The 27,430-nt window shown below is 41.1% G+C and overlaps 1 protein-coding gene across 1 annotated transcript; it reads right to left on the bottom strand.

Moving 5' to 3' along the window:
• Positions 1-2,006: 2,006 nt before the first annotated feature.
• Positions 2,007-27,314, bottom strand: LOC307070539 (uncharacterized protein). Its single transcript, XM_079729044.1, is given in 35 exon segments — positions 2,007-3,062; positions 3,181-3,243; positions 3,344-3,442; positions 3,545-3,685; positions 4,295-4,496; positions 4,591-4,716; positions 4,808-4,927; positions 5,031-5,093; positions 5,176-5,207; positions 5,299-5,356; positions 5,447-5,508; positions 6,983-7,094; positions 7,344-7,496; positions 7,583-7,659; positions 7,753-7,876; positions 7,959-8,192; positions 8,643-8,777; positions 13,713-13,792; positions 13,920-13,982; positions 14,077-14,175; positions 14,279-14,419; positions 14,509-14,710; positions 14,805-14,930; positions 15,022-15,141; positions 15,261-15,332; positions 15,418-15,449; positions 15,594-15,642; positions 15,733-15,794; positions 16,248-16,380; positions 16,752-16,904; positions 16,990-17,066; positions 17,160-17,283; positions 17,366-17,656; positions 27,119-27,147; positions 27,150-27,314. Coding segments are annotated over 35 exon segments (3,885 nt in total). The 5' UTR covers positions 27,228-27,314; the 3' UTR covers positions 2,007-2,909.
• Positions 27,315-27,430: the final 116 nt, after the last annotated feature.

Here is a 27,430-nt window from a genome sequence, read left to right as displayed (position 1 = left end):
ACATAGTTTCTGCTGTTTCGTCTGTCAAAGAGGCTAGCTAGTCTTTTGTTCAGAAAATCCACGATTTTCAGCTGTGTTATAACATGACCAGGTAATAATTCATTTTAAAACCTTGACATAATCTGTTAGATGTCTATTTAATGACAGTTGACCACAAGGTAATTCTATCTATGCCTCTTCTTGAGTTGATTCATGTTTTAGTCGGCAGAGGCTTGTAATGGTGCATAGCATGATAAGCATGATAAGGCGCAAGGAGCAGAAAAAGTTGACATGAGTGCTAATTTTCAGTAGTAGGCCTGTGATGCAAAAAGGTCCTTTTTGCATCACAAGTTCTATAACAATGTATGGGTCCCTGAAAGTGAGGCGACCGCAGTTTAGTGCTCCCAAAAAAGTGGTCTGTTTCTCATAGAATTAGGCTAGTAGGCCTACATGTTGTACTTGTGGACTTTTTTGCATCACAAGTTTTATAAAAATGTATGTTGATACAATTTATAAAAATGTATGGGTACCTGAAAGTGAGGCGACATAGTTTAGTGCTCCCGAAATAGTGGTCTGTTTCTCATAGTATTAATCTAGTACATGTTGTACTTTCTTGCATCACAAGTCTTGTAAAAATGTTTGTTGATAATATAATAATAACAATATTCTGATATCACTGAAACAATATTTGTTTTGAAGTTCGCATTTTACTTGGTCTTCACAATTTTAGTATCCAATTTCCATATTTATCATGTATAGTTTACTTTGAAAACCAATGTGTTTCAGTAAATGTGTAAATACAAAAAAAGGGGGAAATATGGTCATCTGAGTAAAAATTACCCAAAGGAAATTTATTATACCTCAAATTTCTTATTACAGTTCACATCCATTTGATTACTCCTTCATCCAAACAGTCTTCTTTCCTTTCATCACTTTAGTGGTTCAGAACTGCATTATTTAGCTGATCCTATTGTCTATAACTCAGATAAAAAGGTTAAGTTGTAAACAATTTAGTTCTTCTTAAAGAGCTAGAGACTAGCCAAAATGTGTTTAATCCTTTCCTCCTTACTCATTGGTATTATGAGTTTAACTGGGGTTAAACTGTTACAAAAGGTCTGTGCTTTTCTGACAATAAACCAGCAGACTGTTCAAAAATACAATATGTTGGATTGATAGATAAATACATAGATTTACCCCCCACCAAAATAAATGTAGGATCTCCACCAGGTCACCCTAAAATGCAGCAGAATGCAGGAAATCACAACTATGATGTTTAATCCTTTCCTCCTTACTCATTGGTATTGTGAGTTTAACTGGGGTTAAACTGTTACAAAAGGTCTGTGCTTTTCTGACAATAACCCCCCCCCCCACTTCCTGGGGCTGAGCCCACCGAAAAGTCAGAACCTAGACTCATCCCTGGTGAGTTGCCTTGCTTATTTAATATTGTAGCTTTCATGTTCTTGTGTACTGTTTGTGTTATTGTTTTTGTGGTAGCCTTTGTTGCATTGTTGTCAATGAGGGTTGTTGTCGGAGGTATTTTAATTGAGTCCAAAATAGATTGATGATAGCGAGAAGTAAACACTACATTTTAGTAATTTAGTTGCTAATTTGGGGGATTTTTTCCCAGCATCATTCATTTTTGAAGGGACTTAACGCTGCAGCAGTAGCAATAACTGCCTTAGTGTAGCCTAGCGCAACAAGCCTACAGCTCACCTCAAGTTTTGTGAAGCAAATATTGTTCAGAATGTAAATCAACGGCCACCCCCTATATATATATAAATATAACATATATATAAAATAAAAGAAACCTGCAGCAAACTTGAACTATCCTAATGATTTCAGTTAGAAACAGCTGTATAATGAACCTGACCTACAGATACAACTATGTTAACATTCTCCATACATTTTTTCTCTTTAAAAACACTAACACTTTTTTTTAATCAAATATGTAGTGGAGTAGTTTAAACTGCCACACTATATCCAACCATGAGAATGATGACACAATGAATTTAAGTAAAACCGGTTTATTACACATTTACAGACATGGATTAACAAAGGAAAATTATGAATTCCTGATTTTAATTTAATTTGAAACTTATTAGTTACGGCTTTTATTATTACGGCTTTGTAAATAAAAAGAAGGCAGTGCCTATCCCTCCTAACAGACAATGAGGGCCACCACACTTTTCTTTTGTGCACAATGGTTTCACCACACAAGTCATAATTACTGTACTTATGAAAACAGTGCTCAATAGTGCAGTGCGAGAAAGGGGTCTGCCAGGGAGGGGCTGAGGGCAGGGATAAGGTGTCATCAACTAACCCTGGGGGTCAGAGACCGGGAGGGGCGTTAGGGAAGGGAGAAGGTGTCATCAACTAACACTTTGGTGGGATGGAAACCCAATGACGCGAAACGTTATCTAACTTTAGCTGTAGTGGCTAAAGCTCCATTGTTGTGATCAGTAAATATCTCTAAACATATTCAGTCACTTAACCACTCTAAGACAGAAAGAACGAGGTCTATGCGTGTTTAATGTGTTGAAACGACGGTAGAACAGTGTGTTCGCTTCGTCTTTACTGAATGAAACAAATGATACAAATACACAGTTTTACTAACCCTAAATGCGCGAAACCCTACGTCATAATAGCGTGCTCTAAAGTAACTAATATATCCTATGCATCTCTAATAATTCTAACCAATGAAAGCAAGTACACTAAACAGTTATTAAACTAAAATGCAAAACAATTAGTCAATCAATATAATAATCAATCACTAAATATTAATCTAAATAATATAATATCTAAATCTGAGTTTAAATTACAATATGACAAAATGGCACTAACATTAACGATTAATAACTTCCTCAACAGAAGTCATGGCAGCAGTAACAAAGTTGCATAGTGCATGTTAACAATAGATTAAAAAGGTAGTGTTAAAAGGGCGCTGATCCCCAGCCCTTGTCCATCTCATTGGGTCTGTTCGGACTCGCTGTAGGAAGATCCGACCCCTCCAGCTGAGCCATTATCTCCTCAGCAGAGGGTCGGGATTCGGGATTTTCATGTAGCATCGATTTAATTAGAAATGACTGCAAACAGACATAACAAATATATATTAAAGCATGCTAGGTCGTCATACATGGCAGTATCGTAAAAGTTGACTTGCATAATTGTAGGTCTACGTATGAAAGTACAAATTAATTTGACCTCTTTAAGAAATGACCGTGTGAAGTCTGCTGGAAATTGTTGTTTTCTGATGTTATCCCAACTCTGTTAACATGAAAAATAATATGAATTAATTTATTAACACAATACTTGATATGGTGTTCACAAAGATATGATTAAATAATGCCATCTATAACAGACTTACTCTACTCCTTTCATGACTGGAGATATTCCACAGCATCAAAAAATATACCAAGCCGGATGCAAATATATCCACCTTATTGTTGTATACGTTTTTGTACCTCTGTAATAAAACATACAGATAAAGATCATTGATAAGAGATATCCTTTATGCTGCACTTTATTACAAATGTTTTTTTTTAGTTTATAAAACAGGTGTTCTCACTTGTTCAGGGGCCATAAACGACCTAGTGCCCGTGTCCATCGTTTTCTCCAACACATTGCCCTCCTCGTCACTCTCTGCCGTCACCAGACCAAAATCCACGATCTTCACCGCTCCATCCGATCCAACCATAATGTTGGAGGGCTGAAAGTCACAAAGACAATATTTGAGTTGTTCAAGAGGTAACCATGTGGCATAGTAACTAATGGCCTTTTTCCACCGACAGTACCAGCTCAACTCGCCTTCACTTAGGCGGCCTAAGTGAAGGCGGTTTCGATCACCAAAATGAGGTACCTGGTACCTGCTAACTGGTACCTTTTTATTCTCACCTCCGTCGAGGTTCCAAGAGAGCTGATCTGATACTTTTGTATGATGTTAACAGGCTGCTGGCCACTGATTGGCCAGAGAGTGATGCCACTGGACGAGTCATGATGAACGCGACGTCCGAGCCTGACACCCGGCTTCTATAAATACAAGCATCAGCGGAAGAACACGTCTTGGACCGTGACAGAGTTGGACACGCTCCTGCCCCAAGCCAAGCCCTTTCTGTGTCGCGTGGATAAGTATGTCACTGCAGTTTCGCACATGCGTGCTATGACGACCTGCCCACATTGAAGAGGTACTTTATTCTAGATGGAAACATGACATGCCTTGCCTGGAACCAAACCAAGTCTTGCCACGCTAAGTCGTGGCATGTAGAGCTGGTACTGTCGGTGGAAAAAGGCCATAAATGTAACCCAAACTGTATGCCACCTTTAGGTCTCGGTGCATTAGCTTCTTGGAGTGGATGTATTCCACACCACATATTATCTGCTTCATGATGTCTAAACTCTCCTTCCCCCGAGTGGGATCTTGATGCGATAAGTTCTTCCTCTCTATCCACTCTTCCAGATTCTTCATGTCACACAGCTCCATTTGGATGTACAGGTACGGCCCGGACATATCGCTGCTTGACCTTGTTATGAAGATAGAAGTCAAAATGTGAACAACCTGTAGTATGCAGAATATTGTTTACTGTTAAACCTAATTGTAATGGTAGAATTACTTACTGGGAAGTGCTGGAACCTTCACTGTTGGGAGGCATGTTTTCCTGATCCTCAATCCAGGAGGTGTAATATCGAACGATATTAGGATGCTGTAGATCTGCTAAGACCGCTGCCTCACGCAGAGCTTTTCTGATCAAAATGAGTGGCAGCATGAAAATATTAATTTAGGTCAAATGAGCAACAAAACTATCCAATGAGATAAAAGCTGGAAGACTCTTACTCTTTATTGGGCACTATCTTGACCGCGTAATACTTATCCAAGAGTTTCAACCTTGCCTTGTGAACGTGACCGAAGCCCCCTTTTCCAATATCCTCAATATTGTCGTATTCTTTTAAGAACCTGTTGAAAGTAAGATGAGTTATTATCTCCTCACACATTCATAGAGACATTATCATGCAAAATAAACACAGAAATTGCAGGTGGAGGTTCGTGTTTGCCTTACCTAGAAGAAGTAGTTGGACCTCTTGGTGTATTTGTTGGTTCTTTGTTGAATTTCTCTCCAAGTCTACCAAAACAGCAATAATCACAATTAAGATTAAAGAAAGTGTACAGACATGGGAATTTTGAGAAATATTTAAAAAACTTACTTAATTTTAGCCTTGCTACCCAATTTTTCTTCCTTCATAATAGAAAAATAAAAATGTTATAACTGAGAAACACATCAAATGAGTAACCCATGAAATGCAACTTTCCAAAAAAGCAATTGGTACCTTGGGAGGTGCAGAGGAATTGTTGAACTGAATCCAGCTATGTGATGAAGAGGTAGCCCTTAGTGATTAAAAACAAGGATATAAAATAAACTTCTGGACAGCAAAGATACTAGTAGCTGGTATGTCATGGTTCCTTTTGAATCCTTACACGTCTGATGTTGCTTTATTAGATGTGCCAACCTCTTCTGATTTGGCGGACTTTCCATTTGCCTAAAATAATAACAGTAATAGGCATTATTTAGTGGGGAACAGGTGGAGAACAATCTATCTATCCCTCTATCTATCAAGAGAAGCAGAGAGAGAGGGAGACAGAGAGAGAGACAGACTGAGAGAGACGGAGAGAGACAGAGAGACAGAGGGAGACAAAGAAACAGAGAGACAGAGAGAAACGGAGAGGCAGACAGAGAGAGAGGCAGAGAGAGGTGTATTGTTTCTGTATTGCTCAACCGCTTTGGCAATGTAAATTTAGTTTCCCATGCCATTTAACCTTGTTTGTATTTGAATTTCAGAGGCCGAGAGACAGAGAGAGACAGAGCGACAGATAAGCCTTTTTCACACATGTCCTCCGCTTTTCCGCCAAATTTGTATATCAGGTTCGACCCTCAGGGTCATCCACACTTATTCACACTTGATTCTTTATATGCGGACAACGATGTCGTTCCGACATCAGTAGAATCAACAGGGGGTTTAGGGGAGTGGGCTTACAAGGGGCAGGATATGACATAGGGTCTAAGTTTGCAAGAGGCGGGATAAGTGTGGCCTCTGTCACTTTGTTTGTTTTGTTTGACTGCAGACAGCACGGAGGCAGAATGGGCAGAACTCATCGCGATCATCTTAAATGTTTCTGAAACGATGCATCATATATTCCGTTGCATCCACAATATCAGAACAATCGATCAATGAAAGATTGGAGCGTGAGTTGGGGACAAATAGAAGAAACGACGAAGAAGAAAGGCGTCGCGAAAGACTGCGTTACCGGAGAAAGAGCGTCTTGTGTTGCTTCATTTCATATATAACAAACACTGAGACAAATGTAGTTGATTTCTGTGTTTAACTGAGAAAACAGGGAGTGGAAGGCCGGAACCCTATAATGTTCAGCTAAAACTGTTGTAAATAATAATAATACAAATTTTTGTATGATGAATACTTTTAGGGTTATGATAAGACCTATCTTTTAGCGTTTACCACAAATGACTCTGAAAAGCAGTGCCAACCTTTAAATATTTTTGTAACCATTCAGCGAAAAAGGCAATAGGCTGATTATCATTTAGGGTGCCACTCAATGACATGCAAATGCGGACCAAAGCGTCATCAACATGGCCACTGAAATGGTGTGAAATACCGTCTTTCTACTCCTCATTCACATATAAGGTAATTAACGTTTCCGCCGGCGAAAATACTACCTCAGGGCTAGTATTTTTTCAGGATATTTTCAGGATACCAATGTCAGGATATGTTTTTCACATATACGGCCCATCAGGAGAATAGCAGGACTTACGTGTATGTGTGAAAGCAGCTACAGTCAGAGAGACAGAGAGAGGCACAGAGACAGAGAGTGGTGTATTGTTTCTGTATTGTTCACCCGCTTTGGCAATGTAAAGTTTGTTTCTCATGCCATTTAACCTTTTTTGAATTTTAATTGAGAGGCAGAGAGACAGAGCGAGGCAGAGAGAGGCATAAATACCTTGCTCTCCCAGTCTGACAGCACAGACAAGGCCTCCTTTGCTGTCCTTTTTTTGGCCACCTTTGTAGTCTTCCCCTCGACTTCAGGGAACTCCTTACCGTCAATAACCGTCCTGTAGAAAAAAAACAGAATATTTACAGTAAGGTCCCTCCATGGGGACCATGGAGGGGGTTATTGATCCAGCTGTTAAACCAATCTTTTTTATGCATATTGTTGGAAGAAACAATTCCGGCGATAATTTACATATACTTTCAGATTGTCTTTGTCCCATGTAAGAAGAAGGAAATAGGTAGGAAACAGTCAGACCCCAAAAAACACAATACATTTTCTTATTCTCTCTCACATTACTGTTGATACTCACTGAGGGTAGTGTGCAGGACCACATCTTTCCACCAATGAAGAGTCCACGTTGCACATGTTCTCCTGCTGAGGCTGGCTGTACAGTCCTAAGTATGTAAGCTCAGTCAAGCCAGAATGCTCTCTGGTGCTCACCCCCATATTTGCAGGTGAACCACTGGGGGATAGACGGTTAACAAAAACATCAACACTTAATCAAGAATCGATCGTCCACTGTGATGTGTCCATCCTGTCTGTACTCACATTGCCTCCGACATGACTTGATTCAATTCATTTGTTTGTGGACTCGATGGCTCAACACTGCCACTCTGATCTATGGTCTTTAAAAGAAGAAGTTATATTGTGCTTTTATACATTGTGTTTATTACATTAGAACACACCATCTCTATTCCCACCTCCCACCCTGAACTTACATTTGAGGGTGGATTTCTCCATATCTTCTTATATGCAAGCCTGGCTGCTTCCTCCTTTGCCTCCTTCTTCGCTCTCCCAGAGCCAGACGGGTACTCCGTACCGTCAAGCACAAACTTGCAACTTCTGAAAACACAGACATTCTGAGCCGAGTGGCTAGCTCAACAGATGGGTAATGAAGGGACGAACCGCAGTCGCAGAGACTTACGGTTTAGCGTGGTCCAGTTCCATCGCGGTGGACTCGTTGGTTTGGGTGAACCTTGCCTGATTAATTGGCTCTGTAGCGTCCCTCATGGACCACCCCGAGACATGGGAGTGGTTTGACTCCGTCTCTAAAACGCTCTCTAAAGCGTGTTTGGCTGCATTTTGCCGTGCCTCCTCCTTGTTTTTTCCAACGCCCTCTGGGTATGGTTTGCCGTTTAATATCACCCTTTGAGTAAACCTGAGGGACACATTTTAAAACCATTAGTTATAAAGGCTGAAACAGTAGTCTACAGTGTTGTAAAAGTTTGAGCAGTAGGCCTTCTTCTTACACATCCTGGTAAGGGATAGATGATGCTCATTGTGTCTTATAGGCCTATTATCCAGACATGCCTTGCTATAACGGCATTTGCATGTGTTGGCGGAGGCATGCCTTGATATTGACATCTGTGATTGTTCCTTCTAAACCATTCATCTAATACAATACAACAGATGTTGGTTTGCGTTATGAGAGGTAGGCCTAGCTAATGGGACAACTGTTAATATCCAACCTGTCACTCATATACCAAACTCCCTGAAGCCAAGTCGAAATAACCATCCGATGTTGAGCAAGCTGCAATATAAACTGTATCAAATACAACAGATGGGCTGCCTAATAAAAACCCTATGCGTAATGCTAGAGCAGACTTACGTTTCAATATGAGCAGGGCCTTCGGAACCCACGTCGTCGTATTTCAACTCACAGCCACTTTTCTGCACATACTCATTGAGTTTAGCGATGTAGTTGATTGATTCCATGTGGTATGACAATATAAATATCACACTTGTATGTGATCATGCATGCATATAGCACAAGCTAACAGAGCGTGGTGTGCGCTTCTCTACTTTTTCTGCCCACTAAAGGGTTAAGGCTCTAGATTTGATTTCCGGGTGTCTACGTCATCATCAGCTCATTTCACAACATGTCCGCGTCCATCTGGTGAAGTTGTTCTAAAATACCACTCCTTATTGTTGTGCAGTTAATATAATGCACATACATGTATTTACAAACCATGTCATGGCCACCAAATGAATGTCAAGTTATGTAGGTTTGTTAATATACATGTTTATTATATCAGCTGTACAAAAACATGAATTGGTGTTAGAGCAAGTCTGTTGAACCGGATGGGCCGGGCCATGAAGGGGACGAGCTCGAGTCTAAACTATGAGTCGTGGTCACCTGGTCATGGATACCTTTCCAAACATGGAAATGTTCCTTCTGTTAGTTGCTTGGATCATTTAAATAACGAAGCAATCGCTTCTGAACATTTTCATGAGTCCAATCATTAGTTAAACCCAATTGGTTGAATACTAATAATTGTATTTTATTTATTAATTATTTTAGAACAATACTACTCACTTAAAAGTACACAGCTGAAACACATTATATAAGCTCATCAATATGCCTTTAATTATATAAGCTATAACTATATGCTTTTGGGTAATTTCATTGGCAAGTATTTTGGATGAATTGGTTGTAACAAGGTTATGTCAGAAAATAATGTTTTACTTATTATCTTCTTACTACTCACCATCCTGCTGATTCATCTTAATTTGGTTTCTGGAGTGGCTTCAAGTCTATATCTTAAAACTTGCTTGAATTATTTGGTTGGCATAACAGAACATGCCAAGACATGCTCCAATACACAGTCTACTCAATAACCACTGTTATTGAAGGAAAAAATATCTATCAAGATTTCAGGTTGGCTCCCTGGTAGTTGTCACAGGTACATGATAAGTTGCTCCACTGACTAGACATGTGGTGGCTCATTGCCATTCTATCTGAGTCATTCAGCGCATTGCCACATACAGCCTGAGGGGGGTACTGCTGCGTCAGCCACCATCCTCATCCTCATCCTCATCTTCAACCGCTTCTCCGGGGTCGGGTCGCGGGGGGCAAATCTTTTTTTCGCAGGATGGTATGGGCAAGTACCGCCTTTTTCGCCTCTGATTGGTTAGAAGGGCTCTCCTTTAGATCGTGTTTCGATTAGTCCTAGCTGTTTGGGGGAGGTTATGGTTAGGTTTAGGGTTAGGGTTAGGGTTAATCCTAAACCTCACCCTAACCCTAACCGTAATCAATCACAGGAGAGCCATTCTAACCAATCAGAGGCGAATAAGCCCTGCAAGCTAATCTTTTTTCTTAGAGGCGAAAAAGAATTAGAGGCCTTTTTCACCTCTAAAAAAAAAGATTAGTTTGCAGGGGCAGCAGCTCTAGCAGGGGGGCCCAGACTTCCCTTTCCCGGGCCACATTGACCACCCTCCTGAGAAAACCCATCTCGGCCGCTTGTACCCGCAATCTCGTCCTTTCGGTCATCACCCACCATTCATAGATAGCCCACTTCCATTGGTGAGGGTAGGAGGGTAGGACCAGCAGATTGAGAGCTTTGCCTTGCGGCTCAGCTCTCTTTTCGTCACAACGGTGCGGTAAAGCGAACGCAACACCGCCCCCGCTGCTTCGATTCTCCGGCCAATCTCACGCTCCATCGTACCCTCACTCCCGAACTCCTTCACTTGGGCTAAGGACTCATTTCCTAGCCAGAGTAGGCAATCCACCAGTTTCCTGCCACCATTCTCTTTTCCTTACTTGTTGTTGCATCATTTAAGGGCAGATATTTAATGTCATGATTCTTTCAATATCCCTGGGAACAGTGGCTCAGTGTGTTAAGGTCATGGCTGAATAAGGTCTGTTGCTTTGCAATCGCAGGGTCACTTCTGCTAGGGGACAGCAGAGCGAGTAGCACTTCTGCTAGGGGACAGCAGAGCGAGTAGCACATGTTTTGTATCATATATTTATACATTATTATATACATGTTCATATACTTCGGTATATGAATGAATAAGTGCAGTGTTATACCTTTCACGGCTCTTACATATAATCATATTTTTCCGAAGGCCTGCTCTTGAAAACGGCTTATTTCTAAACCTTTTCCTTTTTTCTTTATCCCGGGCAAACCATGATTTTTCTCTTTTGTTTCTCTCTCAACCTCCAACATACCTCTCCACAGGGACCTATTTTCTATGATAACATCCCCATCGCATCATCTCACACATGTGTTTCATTCGGACACGAATGCAGCCAAACAGCTGGTTTGCTAAACCACTTAGTTTTCTCCGTAATCAGACAAAACGTGGAAAGGGATGCTGATTGGCTAACACGTGATGTATCCTGCCACACTGCCTTCCTCCCGCCCCCTGCTGTATGCTCCCATGATGATTGGTTGATACTTCACATGGGACTGGATAAAGCACCAGTGAGGCTGGGCTAAAGCAAATACACCTGGAGATGAGGTTAAGGACAGGGAGCTGGTAATAGGCCAATGGATGGAGGCTAGTCAACACAGAAAATGCAGTTTCATCAGCTTTTTGATTTTGGCCCATATGAAGTGGTTAAAGGCAGAGAAACTCAAGAGTTTTCACTCAAGGTCCGCAAGCTGCCTCATAAATATATAGTCGTACACACTCGTGCTCAAACGTGCACTTTCACACACACAAACACACACCGAACTTAATCTACATATACACACTCACAATCTATATATATTATTCGCAATACAATTCAAAGTGCACTGTAATAATTGGTAGTGGTGATGTAACCATCTTTTTTACTGAGACTATCCGTGAACAGTGTCGATTCAACTTTTATTTAGATGACCCCAGAGTTGTTTTCCGAACAATTATTTGCTGTTGCTTCATGATCGGGAAAACCAGTGTGTGAAAACTGAGTAAAAGTCCAACTATAAGCATTTCAACTATTTAGCACTTATACTATTAGTGCTAAATGATTAATAAAAACTGAATAAAAGACCTACTATCGGCCTATAAGCATTTCATTTCACTATTTAGCAATTAAACTATATTAATGCTAAATAGTTGAAATGCTTTGATCAAAGATAGGAAATATGATTACATTCTATATCCTATTAAAATTATACCCTAAAGCAACTATTAACTCACCAATGTTGGCCGAATGCACTTTGTGCCTAGCTGCTGTCAGGTGATTATGAATACAAATCGGAGGCATAGTGCTTGATGGCTACAACCTTTGACCTCCATGAACGGCAGTCAACTCATTGTGAAGTCCTCTGCTCACTGATTGTTGGGTGCAGTGTACACACTTCAAGCCGTGTGATCTGATTGGTCTACTGATTATCCAGGTCCATGTGACCAGGTGCTCCACGGCCAGGTGTTTCACTGGAATCTTGCCTTCTCTGTTTGGGAATGGTGTTTTCCATACAGACCAGCATGTGCTGAAGGCCTGATGAGAAATGTCACATTCCTAGGTTAAGGCGCTCACCGTAAACACTCACTCGTAAACCAACAGCTCCCCCTAGTGGTCCTAATCGGTATGTAAGTGTAACTTCAGCCAGGCATGATTCAAATCGAATGATGCCCGTTGGCACTAATCTGGAATATTAATCAATAACCAAGTATATTAAGTAATAAACGTATATTTAATACTTTTATCTATGAATGAATCTAATGATTCATTGATTAAGCTTAAAAAGGCTTATTGCTAAACGATAACCAATGCTTTGTAATAAGGGGTCTATGCAATGATGCTTTTAAAAGTGCCATATTAGGGATGTACAATATTACATGTGCAATTACATGCATTGGAGGCAGTGTAGTGAGTTGCCTTGCTTATTTAATATTGTAGCTTTCATGTTCTTGTGTACTGTTTGTGTTATTGTTTTTGTGGTAGCCTTTGTTGCATTGTTGTCAAGGAGGGTTGTTGTCGGAGGTATTTTAATTGAGTTCAAAATAGATTGATGATAGCGAGAAGTAAACACTACATTTTAGTAATTTAGTTGCTAATTTGGGGGATTTTTTCCCAGCATCTTTAATTTTTGAAGGGACTTAACGCTGCAGCAGTAGCAATAACTGCCTTAGTGTAGCCTAGCGCAACAAGCCTATAGGCAGCTCACCTCAAGTTTTGTGAAGAAAATATTGTTCAGAATGTAAATAAACGGCAACCCCCTATATATATAAATATAATATATATATAAAATAAAAACCTGCAGCAAACCTGAACTATCGTATTGAATTCGGTTAGAAAGAGATGTATAATGAACCTTGTAGTAGACCTACAGATACAACTATGATAACGTTCTCAGTACATTTTTTCTCTTTAAAACACTAACACATCTTTTCATCCAACATGAGGGATAAGGTGTCATCAACTAACCCTGGGGTCAGAGACCGGGAGGGTGTGAGGAAAGGGAGAAGGTGTCATCAACTGACACTTGGGTGGGATAGAAACCCAATGAGGCGAAACTATGTCTAATTTTAGTGATTAATACCTTCCTCAACAGAAGTCATGGCTGCAGTGACAAAGTTACATAGTGCATGGCATCGTAAAAGTCGACTTGCATAATTTATGTCTACGCATGAAAGTGCAAATTATTGAGACCTTTCAGGAAATGACATTTCCACTACACACACAAGCAAAGTAAAAAAAAACAGATGAGCAACAAAAAAATATATGTGTCTTATAACGTAGAGCTAGAGCAGGCCCATTTAACAACCGCAAACCTAAGACAACACAGATTTCCTGCTCCGATTAATAGAAGAAGACAGAAGTCATGGCTGCAGTGACAAAGTTACATAGTGCATGTTAAAAATAGATAAAAAATGTTAAAAGGTCGTTGGTCCCAACACCTCCTTCACCTCGTCCGTCCACTTGGGTCAGATCGTTCTCGGACTCCCTGTAGAACGATCCGACCCCTCCAGCTTAGCCTTTATCTTCTCAGCAGAGGGTCGGGATTTGGGATTTTTATGTAGCATCGATGCAATTAGATCTTGCTGCAAACGGACAAAAATATATATATTAAAAATATATATATTATTATAATACATGGCAGTATCATAAAAGTTAACATAATTTTTTGCATAATTTATGTCTACGTATGAAAGTAAAAATGAATGAGACCTCTTCAGGAAATGACCGTGTAAAGTCTGCTGGAAATTTTTGTTTTTTGATGCCGCACAACATCTGTTGATGGATTAAACAAAATTCATTCATGAACACAAAACTTATTTATGATCATAAAGATATGATTAAAAAATGCCATCTATAACAGACTTACTTCCCTCCTTTCCTGACCGGAGATATTCCACAGCATCAAGAAATATACCAAGCCCGACGCAAATATATCCACCTTTTTGTCGTATATGTTTTTGTTACTCTAGAATAAAACATACAGATAAAGATCATTAATTAGGGATATCCTTTATGCTGCGCTTCATCACAAACCGTTTTTTTTAACTTTATAAAACAGGTGATCTCACTTGTTCAGGGGCCATAAAGGACCTAGTGCCCGTGCGCATCGTCTTCTCCAACACATTGCCTTCCTCGTCCCTTTCCGCCGTTACCAGACCAAAATCCACAATCTTCACCTCTCCCTTCGATCCAACCATAATGTTGGAGGGCTGTCCGACACAAAGACAATATTTAGAGTTGTTCGTCAAGCGGTAACCGTGTGGCATAGAAACTAAATGTAACCCAAACAGTATGACACCTTTAGGTCTCTGTGGACTAGATTCTTGGAGTGGATGTATTCCACACCACATATTATCTTCCTCATGATGTCGAGACTCTCCTTCCCCCGAGTGGGATCCTGATGCAATGAGTTCTTCTCAATTATCCACTCCTCAAGATCCTTCATTTCACACAGCTCCATTTGGATGTACAGGAAAGTCCGGGACGTATCGCTGCTTGACCTTGTTACGAAGATATAAGTCAAAATGTGAACCACCTGTAGTATGCAGAATATTGTTGACTGTTGAACCTAATTGTAATGGTAGAATTACTTACTGGGAAGTGCTGGAATCTTCACCTTTGTGAGGCTTGTAGTGCGAATCCTCAATCCAGGAGGTGTAATATCGAACGATATTAGGGTGCTGTAGATCTGCTAAGACCGCTGCCTCACGCAGAGCTTTCCTGATCAAAATGAGTGGTAGCATGAAAATATTAATTTAGGTTACATGAGCAACAAAACTATACAATGAGATTAAAGCTGGAAGACTCTTACTCTTTATTGGTCACTATCTTGACCGCGTAATACACATTCAAGTGTTTCAACCTGGCCTTGTAAACTTGACCAAAGCCCCCATCCCCAATTGGCTCAATATGGTCGTATTCTTTTAAGAACCTATTGAAAGTAAGATGAGTTATTATCTCTTCACACATTCATAGAGACATGATCATGCATGGCACACCCATTCAAAACAAAAACAGACATTTGCAGGTGGAGGTCCGTGTTTGCCTTACCTAGAAGAAGTAGTTGGACTTGTTGGTGTATTGGTTGGTTCTTTTTGGGCATTGTTTAAGATTGCGGCAAGTCTACCAAAATAGCAATAATCACAATAAAGCTTAAAGAAAGTGTACAGACCTGAAGGGAATTTTGAGAAATATTTCAATGACTTACTTAATTTTATTCTTGCTACAAAATCTTTCTTCCTGCAAAATAGAAAAATATTGTGATATTATAAAATTGTGATTACAAATTAAATAATAATAATGAAAATATTTTTTTTATGTTGGATGTAATAACTGAGAAACCTATTAAATGAGAAACCCACCAAATACAACCTCTGAACTTACCTTGGAAGGTTCTTTGAACTGAATCAAGCAATCTGATGAAGAGGTAGCCCTTAGTAATTAAAAAGAAAGATATAAAATAAACTTCCGGACAGCAAAGATACTAGTAGCTGGAATGTCATGGTTCCTTTTGAGTCCTTACACTTGTGATGTTGGTTTATTAGATGTGCCATTCTCTTCTGATTTGGCGGACTTCCCAGATGCCTGAAATAAGACCAGTAATAAGCAATATTTTGTTTTCCATAAGTGAAGAACAGGTGTTTGAATCATTATTTGATTTATTTGATTAAATCTATTAGTGTATCAAGAGAGACAGAGAGAGGCAGAGAGACATAGAGAGAGATAGAGAGAGGCAGAGAAACAGAGAGAGAATGAGAGGCAGACAGACAGAGAGAGACAGAGAGAGATTGGGACAGTGAGAGGTGTATTGTTTCTGTATTGTTCACCCACTTTGGCAATGTACATCTTTATTTTTCAGGCCAATAAAGCTTTTTTGAATTGAACTTTAAGAGGCAGAGAGACAGAGAGGCAGAGGGAGACAGCGGGATTCAGAGAGACAGAGAGAAACTAAGAGAGAGGGAGGCAGAGAGAAAGAGGCAGAGAGAGACAGAGAGAGAGGGAGGCAGAGATACAAGGCAGAGAGAGACAGAGAAATACCTTGCTGTCCCAGTCTGACGAATTTTGAAGCACAGACCAGGCCTCCTTTGCTGCCCTTTTTTTGGCCTCCTTTGTAGTCTTCGCCTCGACTTCAGGGTACTCCCTACCGTCAATAACCACCCTGTAGAAAAACCTGGGGGCACAAGGGTACAGGGATTACAATCTGAATGTTTACAGTAAGGTCCCTCCATGAGGATACCATCATGGATTGAGGTAATTGATCTAGCTGTTTAACCAAACTTTTTTTTTATATATATTGTTGGCAGAAACAATTCTGGCGATAATTTACATATACTTTCAGATTGGCTTTGTTCCATGTAAGAAAAAGGAAATAGGAAGGAAGCAGTCGGACCCCAAAAAAGATAATCATATTTTCAAACATAAAATAAACACAAGCATTTTAGCTGGAAAACACAGGTTTATAAAATATTTGTACCTCCCGGTTTAGTGAATTGTGTACACAGTACATTTTCTTATTCTCTATGCATTAATGTTGATACTCACTGAGGGCAGTGTGGAGGACCAGATCTTCTCACCAATGAAAAGTCCACGTGGCACATGTTCTTCTGACAATGCTGGTTGAGCAGTCCTATGTAATTAGGCTCACTCAAGCCAGAATGCTCTCTGATGCTCACCTCCATGTTTGCAAGTGAAACACTGAGGGATAGACGGTTAACAAAAACAACACTTAATCAAGAATCGATCGTCCACTGTGTGATGTGTTCATCCTGTCTGTACTCACATTGCCTCCGACATGTCTTGATTCAATTCATTTTTTTGAGGACTCGATGGCTCAACACTGCCACTCTGATCTATGGTCTTTAAAAGAAGAAGTTATATTGTGCTTTTATACATTGTGTTTATTACATCAGAACACACCATCTCTATTCCCACCTCCCACCCTGAACTTACATTTGAGGGTGGATTTCTACATATCTCCTCATATGCAAGCCTGGCTGCTTCCTCCTTTGCCTCCTTCTTCGTTCTCCCAGAGCCAGACGGGTACTCCGTACCGTCAAGTACAAACCTGCAACATCTGAAAACACAGACATTCTGAGCCGAGTGGCTAGCTCAACAGATGGGTAATGAAGGGACGAACCGCAGTCGCAGAGACTTACGGTTTAGCGTAGCACAGTTCCACCGCGGTGGACTCCAGTGCCCTTATGGGAACCCAGTTCTTCTGACTGTACTCGTTGAGCCAGCACGTGTAGTTGGGTTGGATGAGCCTTGACTGATTAATTGGCTCTGTAGCGTCCCTCACGGACCATCCCGAGACATGGGAGTGGTGTGAATCTGCCTCTAAAACGCTCTCTAAAGCGTGTTTGGCTGCATTTTGCCGGGCTTCCTTCTTGTTTTTTCCAACACCCTCTGGGTATGGTTTGCCGTTTAATATCACCCTTTGAGTAAACCTGAGGGACACATTTTAAAACCATTAGTTATAAAGGCTGAAACAGTAGTCTACAGTGTTGTAAAAGTTTGAGCAGTAGGCCTTCTTCCTACACATCCTGATAAAGGATAGGTGATGCTCATTGTGTCTTATAGGCCTATTATCCAGACATGCCTTGCTATAACGGCAATTGCATGGGTTGGTGGAGGCATGCCTTGATCGTGGACACTATTTTTAGGGGTGCTCACGCATACCAAAATTTCCTCTCTTACCCCTAACCCATAGGAATTATCATTCATTGATATTATTTCAGAAATCATTTTGAGAATAAGCAGAAGTAGGTAGTGAATTTCAAGGTTGTTATTACTGTGCAATTGGCAAAACAAGTCAAATCAATGGACTCGTAGCATAGATAGATAGCATTTCAGTCTCAGCACAGACTCTTAATAACATTCTTAATATGGCTTGAACTACATCCCTGGCCACTCTTAGAGCCATGGCTTCTGTCTTGCCATAATGTCATATAGGCCATTATTCAGAATACTACACATTTTCTGTACTTTAGCATTCAGAAATGTTGATTCAGTGACTCTTTTTTGACTGCAGCAACTGATCTTCAGCCACTGAAGGTTTTTTTAGTCTGAGACCGTCAAGTCTGATCAGTTTGCTTCCTGCCAGATTTTATACTTCTTTTATTGCTTGCTGATATGGTAGACGGTCCCCACGTGGTTCAGAGATTGAAACGACTTTGTTTACATTTCTCCATGTCTGCTTTTCTATACCTTGTTCTTTTACTTACTTTAGAAACTGCCTCATTTTTCATAAACTAACTGAGGTTCCTCTCTGAAACAGATACTTTATGGACAACTGTGATTGTTCCTTCTAAACCATTAATATAATGGTTAAACACCTAGAGCAGTGGGTTGGTATAAGTAGTACAGCCCTTCAATGGTTTTCCTCTTATCTTAGCAATAGATCTTTCACAGTGTCTATCGGGCAGTTCTCCTCACCCTCTGCCCCTGTGTCCTGTGGGGTCCCCCAGGGGTCCATTTTAGGCCCTGTCCTCTTTTGCCTATACATGCTCCCTCTAGGTAATATAATCAGGAAGCATAACATCTCATTTCACTTTTATGCCGATGACTCGCAATAAGGGTTGCAAAGGGGTGGACAATTTCCGGTAAATTTCCGAAAACTTTCTGGTAAATTACCATGGGAAGTAAAGCTTGGGAATCTTGGAAATTTTAAAAATCTGAAAATTATGGGAATTAATGGGAATTAACTAGGAATTAATGGGAATTAACTAATCAAACTATCATATCCAAATATATATATTTTTTGTTATAAGTAGACACGCCATGCAAAATAACACTACACAAAATCTATTAAAAGACTACAAAAAATTGAAAAATATAATTTTAGCCGATTTATTTGTAAGTAGAACTTTAACAAGTTCTGATTATTTTATTCTTTCAATGAAGAACAAAAACATGGATATTGAGTTAAATATGCTCTGGGCTCAAAAGTGTGGTCCAGGGTTCTAGAAGTCAGTGCACACGTGATGGAGGAATGCACAATGCATGTAGGGGGCGTGGTCTCAATAGCCCTGCAGTAATCAGTGTGCTAGCGTGATTGAGGACTAGCATAGATATTCAAGTTTACTTGCATGAAATCTGGTTGTGTTAGTCAAGATTATGCTAAAATATATTTTCCCCAAATATATTTAAGTCCCCTGTTAAGAGCCAACCTTCAATTTTGTAAATTCCCGGTTTATTCCCATAAATTCCTGTTAATTCCCATGGAAATTTTCCTACTTTGAAAATTCCCGGATTTTTGCAACCCTACTCGCAATTATACCTTCCTCTCAGATCTGCAGACCCACTCCAGACCCTCTTTGACTGCCTTGAGGAGGTAAAAGTTTGGATGGGAAGTAACTTCCTCCAAATTAACAATGAAAAAACAGAATCATTATTTTTGGACCTTCCAAATCTAAAGCCCCCTCGCGCGGCCGACCTGGGTATTCTCTCCCCCTACGTCAAACCCCACACCAGAAACCTGGGTGTCATCTTCAACTCGAATTTCTGCTTCGACAAGCAAATTGCTGCTCTAGTCAAGATACATTTTTACCAGCTCAGAGTCATTGCTAAGATGAAACCCCATTCATCATTTCACAATCTGGAAAAAGTAATACACGCCTTCATCACATCATGGCTGGATTACTGCAAATCCCTTTACCTAGGACTCCCTCAATCACTCCTCTCTCGCCTTCAGCTGGTCCAGAACTCCGCAGCAAGACTACTGACTGGATCCAGTAAGCGGGATCATATAACCCCCATCCTAGCATCCCTCTACTGGTTGCCCATCCAGTACAGAATTCATTTCAAAACCCTACTTATGGTTTTTAAAGCCCTAAATGGCCTGGCCCCGCCCTACATCACAGAGCTCATCCATCACCACTCAGCTCCCAGGTCCCTTAGATCATGTAGCATGGGTCTCCTGCACGTTCCACGCACTACATAAAACAGAGGGGTGACAGGGCTTTTGCTGTGGCTGCCCCCCGCCTTTGGAAAGAACTGCCGCCTTCAATTATAGACGCTCCTTCCGTCGCCATTTTTAAATCTAGGCTCAAAACACACCTCTTCTCCCTGGCCTTTCCTCCCCTTTTGTGATATGTTGTTATTTTTATGTTTTCATGTACTGTTTATGTATGTGGTTTGTGTTCTTTTATATGCCTTTTTTGCACCATGTACGGCACTTTGGCCAGTGAAAACTGTAATGTATTTTGTGTTTCCGTAGTTCAGGTTGTATGACGTCAGGACGTAATTGCATGTACTTGTATAATGGCGGACAACAAGTAAAGACGTGTTTTGATTCTAAGCAGCGCATGTGTCCGAGTCACATCAATATATAACATGGTGTCAGAAGAAATCACGGAATGATAAAAGAGAAAAGAAAAAATGACACAGTTACAGCCACCGTCAAGTTTGAGCCTACAAGGTAATCTTGCGGAAAACTGGAAATTATGGATCCAGAAGTTGGAGCTGTTTTGTATTGCTAGCGGAATAGCTGAAAAGTCCGAGGCGGTGCAGTGTGCTACTTTTCTGCACGTGGCGGATGAAGAGGCGATAAAGGTTTACAACCATTTGTCTTCAGTGAAGCTGAGAAAGACAAAATTCAAGTGTTGAAAGAAAAGTTCAAAGATTACTGTGAGCCTAGAAAGAACCTTCCATACACCCGACATATGTTCTTCACAAAGGCTCAAGGACCGACAGAGACCATAGACGCCTACGTGACGGAGTTGAAGAGCAAAGCCAAAGATTGTGAGTTTGGACTTTTAAATGACTCTTTGATACGTGACAGGATTGTATGCGGCATACGAGATGATAGTGTAAGAAGAAGACTATTAAGAGAGGCGGATCTTACGTTAGAAAAAGCCATTGATGTCTGCCGTGCCAATGAGATCACGTCAAGTCAAGGTAAAATGCTCAATGAAGAAGTTGAAGTGCATAAAATAAGACCTGTGAATACAGCTATGACAGAAAGAGCTGAAAAGGGCAGAACAAAGCCAGCGTCACATGATGAGCAAAAGGGATTTGATTGCAATAGATGTGGATATAAACATGAATACAAGAAATGTCCAGCTTTTGGTCAGACGTGTAAGTCATGCCAGAAAAAGAATCATTTTGCAAGGATGTGCAAGGCACAAGGCCACACAAGGAAAATGCATGCTGTGGAACAGAGTGACAGTGAACATAACATGTTCATTGGCACAATCAATGTGAAACAAGAAGTATGCATCAAAAAGATTGACAATGCAGAGATGGAGGATGGCGATGAGTGGACTGAAGAACTGAAGATAAACAGGAGAAAGGTGAAATTTAAGCTTGATACTGGTGCAGGTTGCAATGTTATGTCAGCAGACACGTTCAACTCACTCGACATCAGAGGAAAGCTGAAAAAATCCACCTGCAGGCTTGTTGCATATTTCGGCCACCAGTCGGCGCCATTGGGCACGAGAGAACTCACTTGTGTGCACAAAGGACAGAAACACAAGATTGAGTTTGAGATCACGCAGCAAAATGTTCCAGCAATACTGGGAAAGAAAACATGCATTAAGTTAGGTTTGGTGAAGAGAGTGTATGATATAAAAAAAGACAATGACATTCTGAATGACTTTGATGACTTGTGTTCTGGTTTAGGATGTTTACCAGGGATACACCATATTCAGATTGATCCAACTATTTCACCAGTTGTGCATGCTCCAAGAAAGGTTCCAGTGGCTCCCAGGGACAAAGTAGTGGAAGAACTACACAGGATGGAACAGAATGGAGTGATAACAAGACAAATAGAACCGACAGACTGGGTGAGCAGCATGGTGACGGTGGTCAAACCGAAAAAGATGAGGATATGCATGGATCCACAGGATCTTAATCAGGCAATAAAACGAGAGCACTATCCACTGCTAACTGTTGAAGAGGTTGTCTCCCGCATGCCGAAAGCAAAGTACTTTTCTGTGCTAGAGGCAAATCAAGGGTTTTGGCAAATTAAACTGGACGAAGAAAGTTCCAAGTTGTGCACATTCAACACTCCTATAGGGAGATATCGGTTCCTCCGTCTACCCTTTGGAATCTCTTCTGCATCTGAGGTGTTCCAGAGATCCGTGGCACAAATGATTGAAGGCCTGGAAGGAGTAGTCAACATTATCGATGATTTGCTTGTATGGGGTGACACAATCGAGGAACATGATCAGAGATTGATAAAGGTCTTGGAGAGAGCAAGGGAGTACAACTTGAAATTGAACAGAAACAAATGTAAAATCAGAACTACAGAGATCAAGTACATAGGTCATGTACTCAGCACTGATGGGCTGAAAGCAGATGATGAAAAAGTGAGAGCTGTGGTACAGCTACCACCACCACAAGACAAACAGGAGCTGATGAGATTCATGGGCATGATACAATATCTTGCAAAGTTCATTCCCAACCTGTCTGAGGTCAGCGCTCCACTGAGAAAGCTGCTAGAGAATGACACGGCATGGCATTGGGAAGAGGAGCAAAAGCAAAGCTATGAACAATTGAAGAAGTTGGTTACCAATGCACCAACACTCAAGTTCTATGATGTGAAAGCACCTGTGACATTGTCTGTGGATGCCAGTTCAGAAGGCATAGGAACTGTAATACTGCAAGATGGAAGGCCTGTAGCGTATGGATCACGAGCGCTTACTGACTGTCAGCGCAGATATGCGCAAATTGAAAAGGAATTACTTGCCATAGTTTATGGGTGTGAGAAATTCCACCAGTATTTATATGGCAGAGACATTAAAGTTGAGAGTGATCACAAACCGCTTGAGAGCATCTTCAAAAAGCCACTCCACCAAGCTCCCATGAGATTGCAAAGGATGCTTCTCAGACTACAGAGGTACACACTCAAAGTTACCTATAAGCCAGGGAAAGAGCTGTACACCGCTGACACTCTGAGCCGTGCTTTCCTAAAAGAGCAAAAAGAAGATTTGCTAGGAGAGGAGTTGGAAGTCAACTGGGTTACACCACAACTACCCATCTCAGAAAAGAAATTAATAATGTTCAGAAAAGCAACAACGGATAATCCGGAAATGCAAATGCTACGAGACATCACAATGACAGGATGGCCAAAAGAAAGAGATGATGTTCCAAAAGAAATGAAAAATTACTGGACATTCAAAGAGGAAATCAACTATGCATCAGGACTGTTGTTCAAAGCTGCAAAACTCATTGTGCCAAACCAGATGAGACAGGAAATGCTGAACAAAATCCATGAGTCACATCTTGGCATAGTGAAATGTAAAGAGAGAGCTAGGGATATTCTCTACTGGCCAGGCATGTCAACTGAGATAGAGGGCGTTGTGTCTCAATGTGCTGTATGCAATGAAAACAAAAACAGCAATCCCAAAGAACCTCTACTTCCCCACACACTGCCAGGAAGACCATGGGAGAAGATTGGCACAGATCTCTTTCACTACAATGGTGCAGAGTATTTGCTCTGCGTAGATTACTATTCAAAATATCCAGAGATCACCAAGTTGTGTGACACAACCAGCCGAGGTGTCATCACTGCCATGAAGTCGACATTCGCTAGGCACGGAATCCCAGTTTCCGTAGTCTCTGACAATGGTCCACAATATGCCAGTGGTGAATTCAGAGGGTTCTCTGAGAGTTGGGAATTTGAACATGTTGCTTCCAGTCCAGGACATGCTCAGTCTAATGGTCAGGCAGAAAGAACTGTACAAACAGTAAAAAAACATGCTCAAAAAGGCACAGAGCGGCAATGGCGATCCATACATTGCTTTGCTCGAATACCGCAACACACCGCTGGAGGGTATAGGATTATCTCCTGCACAGCTGTTAATGGGACGTTGTCTAAAGTCCAAACTTCCAGCATCAACAACTCTATCGACTCCTGAAAATAGAGCTCAAGTTCAAGACAATCTGAAGTGCAGACAAATGAAGCAAAAGAGCTACTTTGACAGACAAACACAAAAGTTGCCAGATCTACGAACAGGTGAAAATGTCAGGATACAGAAAGGAGATACATGGCAGCCAGCTGTGGTTTTGGAAAGACATCAGCTACCAAGATCCTTCATAGTTCGCACACAAGATGGACGAGTCTACAGGAGGAACAGAAAGCATCTACTGAAGACAGGCGAGAGGGAATTTCCACCTACAGAGATGCAGGACATTCCCACATACACACACACTGAAACGGCACACACTGGATCTGACACAGAAGGCAACGACACAGAGGTCAATCAGGACACTGACTCACATGATGGACAAGCACAGTTACAATTACATCACACAAGGTCTGGGAGACAAGTCAAGATTCCAGCCAGATACAGAGACTAGACATACCTTCGAACTCAAGCAGATTGATGCTATGTCACATAGGTTGTGTTACTGAGTGTTAATGAAAAAAAAAAAAAAAAGAATGTTGTAGATTTATTATGCATGAGTGTAACATAATGCATTTTGTTGTTGGTATTGTTAGATATGCTGTAGAATACAATACAAGTTTATTTGAATGGTGTTAAACCGTGAAGAAAAAGTTTTACCTTAAGGCATTGTTTTATGTTACGTGTCATAACTACGACAAAGAAGTGAGGCATTATTTTGTGTCAGTTTAATTTAAAACGAAAGCAAAACAAAGCGTCTTAAGAAAGGGGATGTAATGTATTGTGTTTCCGTAGTTCAGGTTGTATGACGTCAGGACGTAATTGCATGTACTTGTATAATGGCGGACAACAAGTAAAGACGTGTTTTGATTCTAAGCAGCGCATGTGTCCGAGTCACATCAATATATAACAAAAACTGTTTTTAAATGTGCCTTATGAATAAATTGTACTTACTTTACTTACTATAATACAATACAACAGATGTTGGTTTGCGTTATGAGAGGTAGCTTAGGCCTAGCTGATGGGACAACTCTTTAAGGGGACATATTATGAAAACAACACTTTTCCTGGGATTTGGGGTGTTGTTTTGGGTCTCTGGTGCTCCCACACGCATACAAACTTTGAAAAAAAGTCTGTACATGATTTTTTGAGTGAGATATGCATTTCTACCCCGCCTACAGTTAACAAACGAGCGAGTCAGTTTCGGCGCCCCCCCCTATGTAGGAAGGGGGCGCAGTTGAATATTACCTCCCACTTCCCCACTCCCCTCCAATCAGAGCATAGCTAAGATTTTGTGGACAAGCGGATGAGCAGCTGCCTCCGGCGGGGGAACTCGGCGGCAGCTCAGCTCCGGGAGTACAATCCCTTTCTCTGACTGAATGTCGCCGAGCTCCACCCGCCGGAGCTGAGGGACTACCGCCGAAGCTTCAGCGGCAGTCCAGAGGAGGAGACATGGAGGAGAAAGGCATTGTTCTCCCGGAGCTGAGCTGCCGGACTGCCGCCGAGCTACCCCCGCCAGACTTTTCAGCTCTCGGAGGACACCCGCTGGAGCAGCAGGAAAGCTTCGGCGGCAGTTCAGATCCCGGAGTAAACCGCCTGAGCTGCCGGACTGCCGCCGAAGCTTCGGCGGCGGCCGGACGGCTTCGACGGCGGCAGTGAGGCAGCTCCGGCATGGGTAGCTCGGTGGCAGTTCGGCAGCTCAACTCCCGGAGTACAATCCCTTTCTCCTCCATGTCGCCGTTCATGGACTTCATAGAGTCAAGGCAAAAGTTCCTTTCCCCCAATTCTTCTCAACCATGGCCGAGATATCCCCCACTACGAGTCTTTACTTGTTGTGAAAGTGCCAGAGACGTCAGACACAGTATTTATGATTTGTAATATAATCCGAGGCGCACATAGCTTTTGGCCGTTATATTAGATATAATATTATATAAATACCCATATATATTATTAATATTATATAATATAATATAGATATAGAGTACCAGGAGTCCGCAAACGGGAACAATCCCTTCTCCATGCTGCGGTTCAGTCTGACAGCTCATTGGTTAATGGGCAGCAGCTCATTTGCATTAGAGCTACAGACACCAGAAACAGCACATTCTGAAGGGACTGAAACAGAGGGGAATAGCGGTAGGCGAGATTTCTTTTCCTAAATGCTATTTCCAGCAAACAGCTTCAAAAACATGTTTTCTGGAACTCAAATACTATTTTTAATTGTTGTGAAAACGCCATAATATGTCTCCTTTAATAGAGAGAGAGAGAAACTCTCGCTCACACACACACACACACACACACACACACACACACACACACACACACACACACACACACATATATATATATATATATCAGATATAATATTATAAAATACTATAAAAAGTAAAATGTGTGATATTATAAAAATGACAGTATCTCCTATAAAGATAGATTAAAGATAAATTAAAGAGTGCAATAGTGCAATTATTGTGGAAAGAGTGAGTCCAGGGGCTGATTCTGTTTAAGATGAAATATTTCCAAATTCCAACCGTGGATTTTTTAATTCGTAGTAGGCCTATCATTGAAAATCTGGGGAGGTCCAGTATCCATATCTGGTGTAATATTTAACGCCATTTCAAAGCTGTCCACTTGGAGGCGCAATGAATTCAGTAAAATAGCCAAATAGCCACACAACAATTCCTTTTTTTCCATTTCCTCCATGGATTTTTGATTTCGGGGTGTCAGCAGAAAGCTTGGGAGGTTTATACTATATACCTGACCTTTTTATTTCAGTGTTCATTCGCATTGGCAATGCAAATGTATATTTCTCATGCCAATAACGTTTTCGAGAGAGAGAGAGAGAGAGAGAGAGAGAGAAAGAAAGAGAGAGAGAGAAAGAAAAGCCGGATCAGTGAATGTGGGGCTAACTTCAGCGTCCTCCTGTCACTCATATATCAAACTCCCTGAAGCCAAGTCCAAATAACCATCCGATGTTGAACAAGCTGCAAATATATACTGTATCAAATTCAACAGATTGGCTGCCTAATCAAAACACTAGGTGTAACGGTGGAGCAGACTTACGTTTTAATATGAGCAGGACCTTCAGAACCCCCATGTCTTCGTATTTCAACTCCATGCCACTTTTCTGCACAAACTCATTGAGTTTAGCAACGTAGTTGATTGATTCCATGGCATATGACAATATAAATATCCCAAGTGTATGTGATCATGCATGCATATAGCACATACTAACGGAGCATGGTAGGCGCTTCGCTACTTTATCTGCCCACTAAAGGTTTAGTACATGGACCTTGGTTTATGACTCTGTTAGTTTCGATTTCCCGGTAGTTTCGATTTCAACGTCATCCCATCCATCCCGTGCTGCACGCCACA

Source organism: Pollachius pollachius (assembly GCF_949987615.1).
Source record: "Pollachius pollachius genome assembly, chromosome: 2".
Lineage (NCBI taxonomy): Eukaryota > Metazoa > Chordata > Actinopteri > Gadiformes > Gadidae > Pollachius > Pollachius pollachius.
The sequence above is the reverse complement of the archived record's forward strand: the minus strand, read 5'-3'. Positions and strand labels throughout refer to the sequence as shown.